This window comes from Triticum dicoccoides, chromosome 7A (genome assembly GCF_002162155.2).
Source record: "Triticum dicoccoides isolate Atlit2015 ecotype Zavitan chromosome 7A, WEW_v2.0, whole genome shotgun sequence".
NCBI classification, from domain to species: Eukaryota; Viridiplantae; Streptophyta; class Magnoliopsida; order Poales; family Poaceae; genus Triticum; species Triticum dicoccoides.
The window spans coordinates 319379275-319388744 of NC_041392.1; the positions used below are offsets into that span (position 1 = coordinate 319379275).

The window sequence follows — 9470 nt, forward strand, 5'->3', positions numbered from 1 at the left end:
CTACCCACAGCTCCTTGTCGATCCTTCCCACCGCGCCCCGCAGACGAATGATGTACCCCAAGGCGTCATCGAGATGAGCTTCCAGTCGAAGAATGCCCAGGGTTGTCTTGTCCTTGACAAGTGACCTGGTGGGATCCAGATCCCTCTCAATCCTCTCAGTCTCCAACTCGACGTCACGGCAGTATTCTGCCAAACAAAAATATGACAAAGGTCAGCATGTGCAAACAAGGTTCACTCGGAAACAAACAAAGTTCACCCGGACGATATAAAATACCTTCAAGCTTGGCGCGCATCTCCTCGGTAGAATCCTGTATGTACTTCTCTAGAGAGTCCCTTTTTTGGGTAAGCTGGGCGATCTTCTCGCTCAAAGTCTTCTTCTCCTGCTCGAAAGCACTCGCTTGAGTCTTGAACTTGCCATCCCACTCGGCTTGTCGCTTTTTGAGCTCGGTGATCTCCTTCTTCGCCTCCTCAGCAGCAGTCATCAGCGATTTGTTCTCCTCCTCAAGCTTCTCGATTGCGGCCAACTTCTCTTTGGCAGCCTTGGTTTTCTCTCTCGCCACCTTCTGTGCTCCCACCAGATCGTTGTCCTTGTCGACAAGGGCCTGCTTCATAGTTTCTAAAGAAATGCAGTTCCTGAGTCGCAGTTGGATTCGATGGTTTTCACTACGCACATCTGCTCGAGTGAAATCACCCGGTTCAAAGAAAGGAAGAAAATGAAAATAAGACACTCGGTTGCTGAAACTTACCTCTCATGGTCCGCACCTCCGCCTGCGCATGGGCTTCAGATCCAGTCGGAGTTGGTTCTCCTCCTTCTCCAGTGACACATAATGAGCTCCGAGCTCGCAAGTTCTCTGGAGTACAAAAAAATGAGTCAGTCGACGGTAAAAGGTACTCCGAGTGCTCGAAGATCAACACTCCTGGAAGGAACAAGCCAGACCTGTACCAGATCCTCAAGCACCCTCTTACCTTGTTGGCATCGTACACCTCCTTCAGGCACTGGGTCATCAGCTCCGCTTGGATCATTGCCTCCTTGCTAGCCCCCGTCTGGTCCTCCGGCACTCTATGCAAGCTGAACAAGCTGGCGGGAGGGACATGCGCCGGAGCTGGGGCAGTTGGTGCGGCCGCAATGGGATCAGTACCAGCATGGGAAGAGCCACTCGTCCTTTATGGCGCGGTCGCACTGGACTCGGGCAGAGCTTGAGGCACTTGGCACAGTGGCGTCTTCCGAGCAGCGGTCCTTGAGTCGGTCGACATCTTGCTCCCTTTCTTGGCGCTCTTCTGTGGCGGCTCTTTGTCGTCGTCCCCAACAAGGATGATCTCTGCGGGCGCTGCGTTCACTCGACATCATCAGCCAGAGTTCACAATTCAGCCGGATCGAAAGCAAAACAAAAGGAAACAGTCTGAACCTTTCTGGGAAGTGGCCACATCCCCGGACTCAGCCTCGACGTGTTCCTCGTCGACCTGCATCAGCGACATTGAAGTTGCAGGTCTGGTTAGATTCACTCGGTCAAGAAGAATCAATGGAGTTCCTTGAAGCGAAAGAGGAAAGTGCAATACTTACGTCAACGTGATGGGCACAATCACCTTGATTCTAGGCAGGGCCACGGCCTTCCGAGGTTTGGGGGTTACGACCTTGGGCTGCTTGGCAGTCTTCTCTGCTGGCTCCGGCGTCGTTGTCCGAGTGCGCTTTGGATTCCTTGCACTCGGAGCCGCGTCATTGGTCTGGCGCCCACTCGGATCGTGGGACTTCTTGGTGCGGCGTTCTATGCGCTCCTCAGCAGACGGGTAAGACTCGGCCTCGCCCCCTCTTCCGTATTGTCGTCCTCCTCGATGTACTCTTCACTATCAACATTGCCATGGTCACTCCCCACATTCCCAAGAATGTGGTCTCCATTCGGCACGGGCGAAAACACTTGTTGGAACTCCTGCGAGGCACGAGAAACGCAAATAGTCAGATCAGTCGAAGTCACTCGGATATCTTATGCAGAAATGATTCAGTCGGAAATACAAGCTTACCTTTGTTGGCCGGTGCTCGTTGTCGTATAGCGGGATCCGCCTTGACCACTAAGGGTTGTCGCGAGTGCCGGTGAGGCTCATGAGCCACCCTTCCACGACCTTCTCGTCCACGTGCTTCGAGTCTACTCGAGTTGGATTGTTGGGACCCTTATGCAACCACATGGGGTGAGCCCGTTCCTGCAAAGGCTGAATCCGTCGTCAGAGGAAAACCTCCAGCAGATCCAGGTCCGTCACTCCGCCCTGAATCAGCCCGACTAAAGCGGTCACCAGGATCCCCACATTCGTCTTTACTTGTCCATCGTCAGTGATGAAGGAAGATTGACCCTCTCGGTCATATAAGGGAGAAGACCAGTTGACGAGCCGGTGCAAGGGATATCATTGCAGTAGAACCACGTCGACTGCCAACCTCTGACCGAATCAGGAAAGGTCATCGTCGGGAAAGCGCTCCTACCCCTCATCCGGATCCCTAATCCACCACACAGTTGGGTCACGTGGGTTCTCTCTCCATCAGGAGAAGCCTTTTTCACCGACTGAGAGCGACATGTGAAGATGTGCTTAAACAACCCCCAATGCGGCTGGCAACCCAGGAAGTTTTCACACATGGAAACGAATGCGGCAAGGTAAGCTATGGTGTTCGGAGGAAGGTGGTGGAGTTGAGCACCGTAGTAATTCAAGAAACCACGGAAGAAAGGGTGGGGTGGCATAGAGAAACCTGGCTCCACGTGGGTGACGAGGAGCACGCGCTCCCCTGGCCGCGGTGCAAGCTTGATCTCTCCCTCCTCCGGCAGCCTCCAACTCCCTTCCGGCAGCCTCCAACTCCCCTCCGGCAGCAATCCGTTGATGACGAGTCCACCGAGATCTTTCGCCGTGGTGGTCGGCGGGAGCCAATCACCCTAGACGCAGCCCGTCGGAGGCGCGACCTTGGAGCTCGACGTCTTCTTCCCCTTCTCTAGTTTCGCCGTCTTGTCCTTCGCCATCGCCGCGTAGCACTCCGGTGCCGAGCGGGCTCGCACAGAGTGGAGAAGAGGAGACGGGAGGACTGGGGGCGAGAGGAGAAAGGGGATCTCGTGCCCTCCCACCTGACGTGGGGGCCCTCTTATAGCATCGGTTCCTCTACCCGCTGATCCTCATCGTTGGCTTCTGGGCCCGTGGATCTCCTCGAATCTCGCTGGTGGAGATCCTGCGATACGTGGCGAAAAGCGGGGCGACAATCGAGGCATCACGCCCCACTTCCCCCACTCACCGCGTCGCAACTGTTAGCGCGCGCACACATTCCCAGTTTTGAATCCCGCGAAATCCGGGATCCGACAATCCAATTGCTTGTCATTTAAAGCCCTTCCAAAAACGCTCGGGCCTGGCCAGCCGCCCGACGCACGAAGGCTCATTTCACTCGGGCGGTGATACCCCTCAATCGGCTCGGCTCAGAGCGGAGCCCTCACTCGGACGCCACGTGATCCAGAATCCGTCGAGGCGTCGTGCAAGGTCGAGACCGTCGAATGACCAGCAAGAGTCCTTGAGCGCTTCCATAGCACTCGGCTCACCTGGGAATTCACTCCGACTTAACCCTCCTAACCCCGATAGATTCGGGGGCTAATGATGGGGTCATGTACTAAGGGTAGGGTAACGGTCCAGACCTACAGACCCTACCCTAGGACACCATACACCTTATATTGGGCCCCAGGGCCAGGATAGCATTCAGATGCACGTCAGTCAGAACGTTCACTCGGACGGAAGCATTCCACTCGACCGAACCCGTCGGCACTCGGACAAAGAAGTCCAGGAGACTCCTCGGAATTACAACGGTCAGGACGTGTGTTCACCCTCATCAAGTGTAGTTAATGCACCTGTTACCAGTGACGACTGTCCTTAAACTCCCCCCTTAAACCCTTGGTAATGGCAGCATTCATGGGGCGAAGGCGCACTCTATATAAGCCTCCCCCCCAACTCCATAGCAAGGGTTCGCAATCTTTCTAATCTATACACTCTAATCAATCAGCTCCTGAGCACCGAGGCGTAGGGCTATTACCTCCACCATGAGGGGCTTGAACTCGTAAATCTGTGTGTAACAACTGCGTCGTAGCTGGGCTCAGACGTAGGCGTATTACCCCCGTACACTACTGTTAGACTTACACCCACGACACCTACCAGAGGAGATAGATCGACCAAAGCTCTCAGTGTTTTTTGGAATAACTAAGCTCTCTCAAGTTCTTAGTTTATACTTTGCTAACCCTAGATCTGGCCTAAGGTACGGTTTATTTAGTCTACAGACGAAGGGGTAGGTGGGGAGGAGAGATACATTGTCATTCAGCCAGATTCCTGCTTGTAGGCAGTTGGCTGGACAGTCCAATTGAAATTAGCCCGGATAGTCCGGGCCTTAATGTGTGCCTTTCTCCTAGATGGCGCGGGCGTCAGCGAACTGGGCAAACTCGGTGGCTGAACAGTCCGGGACTGAAGTGGCCAGACAGTCCGACGTCAAGCCCTGACAGTTCGGCCTCTGTCAGGCTTTGAGTTTTTGCTCTCGGATATCCAGGGCGCGAGAGCTTGACAGTTGGCCGGTCTCTCTTGCGATTCTCTAACTGTGACTGGACTTTCCAGGATGATTCTTCCGGATTGTTCGATTGCCTGTATGTGGCAACTCTTCCTCCCCTTCTTCTCCCTTCTCCACGGCTCAAACTTCTTCCCTTGCTTCTTCATGGGTGGTTCCTTGGTACTTGAGCATGCACCAGATCTTGGATTGAGGTAGTAGCAATGTCTCAGATGAATGCATGGGGAGCTCAGAGAGTAATGAAGTCACCTTGGTTTCAATGGCTCATGCGCGAGCTCATGTCATCGGTCCACTTGGAGTTTGTGGGGTTGATGATGGGTTCATGGTGATGTCCATGGGATGCTCGGCATCATCTCCCCCTTGGGGAAGATCTGTCCTTGGATCAAGATCCTAATCACCATGAAAAGGCGCAAGGTCGGTGAAGTTGAAGGTGTCGCTCACCGAGTGTAAATCTTGTATGCGTTAACGCTACCGTCGGCTCATGGAAGTAACTTGAACTTGCACTCTTTCGAGAAGTGATCTTTGTGAAGGTTCACCCACACGAGGTCATCGGTAATGAACACCGTAGGCTTCTTGGTGAAGTTGACCTTGTCGGCATGGCGTTGAACTTTTCGCTCAATGGTGAGTCTTGTGTCATTGTGCATTATCTTCATGAACTCGGCGCGGGCACTTGCATTCATATTGGTGAGCTCTTGGCGAGGTACCGATAAGATGTCCAAGGGTGAAAGTGGGTTGAACCCATAGACAACCTCGAACGGAGACTTGAATGTTGTTGAGTGTCTTGCAGGTTGTAGGCAAACTCGGCGATCGGTAGGCAATCTTCTCACTCTCTAATATTCCTTTTGATGAGCACTCGGATGAGGGTGGAGAGTGTGTGGTCGACCACTTCTAGAATTGGTATAGTTTTTACAGGAGTGAAAAATGTGTCAAACAACCACAAAGACCTAATGCTTATGTATCGCTAACATGCTGCAAGGTCACGAATCCTTCTTCGGCTGGTGGCAGGCATCCACGTTATCTGCTCCAGCTTCCCTTCGCAAAGGCACTGCCTCCCTTGGGATCATCGTGGCCCGGACCCTCTGGAAGCATAGGAATGCTTGCACCTTTGACGACACCCGCCCATCAGTTACTGAAGCTTCCCGAGCTGCCCTGGCCGAAGCCGCAATGTGGGCCACGGCTGGTGCAAAGGGACTACGTGTTTTCATCTTTGAACCACCTTGAACGAACCTTGTAACCGCCTTGTAACCGTAACTTCGCGCAAGTCTAGCCACGAGTGTGTGGCTCGACCAAGCGCCTGTAAACTCTTCTCCTTATCAATGAAATGATACGCACTATGCGTATTCGATAAAAATTTCAGTGACATATAACATCCTCACTTTCCACCACAAATGGATGAAGTGGTGTCTTTGGTTCATCCTCTAGAGGTGCATCCCCAGGCGCAAAGTCGTCGAGTTTGATGAGGAACAAGCGTGTACACCGGTGACCCAGGACGTACTGCACGTCGCAGTTGTAGCAGAGGCCTTGGCGGCGTTGTTCTGCCATCTCGGTGGGTGTGAGGCAACGTGTAGCGCAAGGAGCTAGTGTAGGGGCAGCAGCTGCAGCAGGAACGGCCTGTGGTGCAGGAAGAGCAGCAGGCAGCGAGGTCGGCCTCCACACGGCATTGGTGCTGGGAATGGATGGCATTGTTCATATGCCTTAGAGAGGGAGACTGCCGTGTGGAGGTCCATCGGCTGCTGAAGCTTGACATTGACTTTGAGGCTCTCGGGGAGCCCGGGTGTGTACAAGAAACGTTGCTGCACTGAGCTTAAGGGCTAGCTGGTCCTGTGCAGCAGCGCTATAAATCTGCTGGCGTAGTCGGCAACGGTGGAGGTGCGGAAGCCGAGCCAACTCGCCCAGGGGTTGGTGTGTACAGACTGCCACTGCCCAAACTGAAGGTGTCACGCCTCTTTGAAGTGCTGCCAGGAGGGAATTCCGTGATCGCGCTCAAACTGGAGATACCAGGACTGAGCATTGTCGACAAGGTGGTATGCCGCTGTCCACACCTTGTCAGCCTCCTCCGTGCGCTGACCCCGGAAGAATTGCTCACACCTATGAAGCCAGCCGAGTGGATCGACGGAACCACGGTAAGTTGGAAAGTCGAGCTTGTGGAAGCTTGGGACAACGAGCCGGAGCCAGCACCTTGGTGCTGGTATGGGAGGGGGGCAATTGACGTGGTATTGTGAGATTGCATTTGTAGGCTGGGTATGTAGTGTTTGAGGAAGTGGGTGATTAGGGTTGGTGGGTGGCTGTTGGTAGGGCAGCGGTGGAAGAGATGCGTGGTGGAAAGCTGGGTTGAACGGAGGGTAAACAAGGGGTTGGTGATGGGGTGGTGGAGGGCCAGTTTGCTGTGGAAAGAACTGGGAGGCTGGAAAGCGCGGTAGTGACGATGGTGGGGGAAGGCGTGGATTAGATCCTGTTTTCACGAGGGTGGGGGTGGTGGTGGCATGGGCCGGAGCGGAGGAGGCGGAGGAGTCGCTAGCTGCCAGGTGAAACACCGCGTGTGGGTCAGTGAAGCTGAGCGCCAATGCTCGAGGGTCGACCAGGGCAGAAGGTGGTGGAGTGCTGGTCGTTGCTCCAGGGCGTCAAGGTGCTGGACGAGGCCCTCCATGAAGGCCTGATCAGTGGTCCGTTGCGCCACCACCTCCTTCATCTGGGTCGTTAGCTCCTTGAGCATGAGGTTGGTGTTGCCACCTTCGACTTTGTCATCGTCCGCTGTCGTAGTTGACTCTGATACCAGATGGAACAAACTCTAATTACTCAGCCTAATAGATAGTAATAGTCTGAATTCTGATGATTTATTAATCTCGGGAGAAGCACTAACATATAGGAGGAATAGCTTGGCTGACAAGCTGACTCGAAGGAAATACAATCTGGTCTCTGAAACAGGTTCTTCTGGAGTCTGTACCTAATACGAATCTGATCGTAATAACTTGTAGCAGTACAAGAATCCTAGTCACTTTCGGCTGGACCAGGGGGTGGTGCGGCCAGGGCTGGGGCCCACCGACCATATGGTTCCGCACATAACAATGATGCTAACTGAATATTATATGGTTACCAAAATGGTTTCTCAACTGCCTTCTATTTTGCTAATTGCCTTTAGTATCATATATTTAAGATCCATCTTTAGCATGTTATGAATTTACTGATTTGTGTTTCACTTCATATTTTTTTCTGCTCATAGATACATGTTGAAGAGTCTACAATACCTTAGTACATTGTAGTTTTCATTTTGCATCAATGATTAATTCTCTGAAATTTTTCTGTACTTGGATTTTGCCAGTGCAATTTGGCACTAGGAATTTGCTAATGATCAAGATGGTGATGTTGCATACTTTTTCTATCCAGGGCCGTGTGTGGGTAGTCCCGTCAGAATACAGTGATGCAGAACCAGATCCGCTTCGAAACTTTGCTGAAAGCGTTGTTGAGGAAATGAACAGTGAACATGCTGAAGATGTTCATAGGATATACAATATTTATGCCGAATCAGATTTTCAGGTAGTATTCAACTTATTCTGTTAATCCTTGGTTTGTTTCTCAATTCTTGGGAAAAAGAAAGCCTAATGGAAACACATATTTTGTTTCCTTGGAAGTTAACATAGAGCTGTAGAGTTATTTATATTCAGCTTCTTGCACTTCAAAGCAAAAAGGCACAACTAACTTGTGCATCAGACATATGAGTTAAGAAATTGAAGATGGATATAAATTGAGCATCTTTTTTTTTTCTTTTTTAGAAGAAACAGAAATTTAGCCGTGCAGGAAATTTCTGATTTCATTTTTTTAGAAGACCTCATTTTATATTCCTATAAGATACCATATGCAACTACTAGGAAGCTTTTGAACTGTTGCTATAGTAGAATTAACTGTGTCCCATGTGTGGTAATAGGCATTGGATGTAAAGATGATTTGGGTAGACAGACTTGGTTTTGACTTGCACGTTCATTCCGAGGAAGGCATCTTCGCTGTTCGGATACCTTTCTCAAGGCAGGTCTCTGACCAGAAGGCGGTGAAATCGTCATTCAACATGATGGCTCATCATGCATGGGAGGTGGACAAGAGTTATGCCACCCCAGAGTTTGAGAAGGTACAATTCTTGAAGAAGGTCATATAGATGGTGTGATATCTGTATTCGATATGATACCTCCATTGTCAGTATTTTTCTGTCAGTTTTTTTTCGAATCGATTTCTTTTTTTCTTTTTTCTTTTAGCGCAAAGCGAACTATTCTTTCGCCTTTTTCTGTCATTTAGATGACCATGGTTGTGATATTCTATGCCTAACACATACGGAGTAGTTTTAAGTGTCTTTGTGTGTTTCCATCCATCTCTTTGCCTTATGTACCATTGATTAGCGCCATTCTGTAATAAGAGCAATGAATTTAGACGGTAATGTTTGATGTACATTGTAGTTGGTTCACCATAGTTTCACCCTCACCTGTATCTTTGAATTATGAGATGAGATCGGGCTAAATTATGTTCCATTATACTGTCTTTCCTGCTAGCGCTTGCTAGTGTGCCTTTGTGGCCTCTGTCAGTTGTAAGTTGTAACATGCAAAGTGATATGCATTTTCCATCCTGTCCTTGCAAATGTTATTTCAGAAAGCAGTCATCTAAATCCATTTCAATTTTTGTACCCCAGACATTTTACTTGATAAAGTTTTTTTAAACATATGTAGTTATACAGTGTTACTTTGTGTCTTATTTAATTGTGAGACTGCTGGGCAACATGGGTAAGATCGTTCTGTGTGAGCATTCCTGAGATTCGACTTTATATTTCGTTCAACACATGTCACAACCGATGCACGTGGAATTCGTGTGAGTATAAATCATGAACTAGAATGTGATGCACGCCTTGCCGCACCGTTTTTCAGTTGCG

The 9470-nt window shown here is 50.6% G+C and overlaps 1 protein-coding gene across 2 annotated transcripts in view; it reads left to right on the forward strand.

Annotated features, from left to right (window-relative positions):
- The window catches only part of LOC119328924 (glutamyl-tRNA reductase-binding protein, chloroplastic-like), a 50502-nt gene extending 41429 nt beyond the window's left edge, over positions 1–9073 (forward strand). For both annotated transcript variants that reach the window (XM_037601916.1, XM_037601917.1), the window contains 2 exons: positions 7946–8095; positions 8484–9073. In XM_037601916.1, coding sequence (XP_037457813.1) covers positions 7946–8095; positions 8484–8708 — 375 coding nt within the window. In that variant the 3' untranslated portion in view covers positions 8709–9073. The remainder of the gene's footprint in view (positions 1–7945; positions 8096–8483) is intronic.
- The last annotated feature ends 397 nt before the right edge of the window (positions 9074–9470 follow it).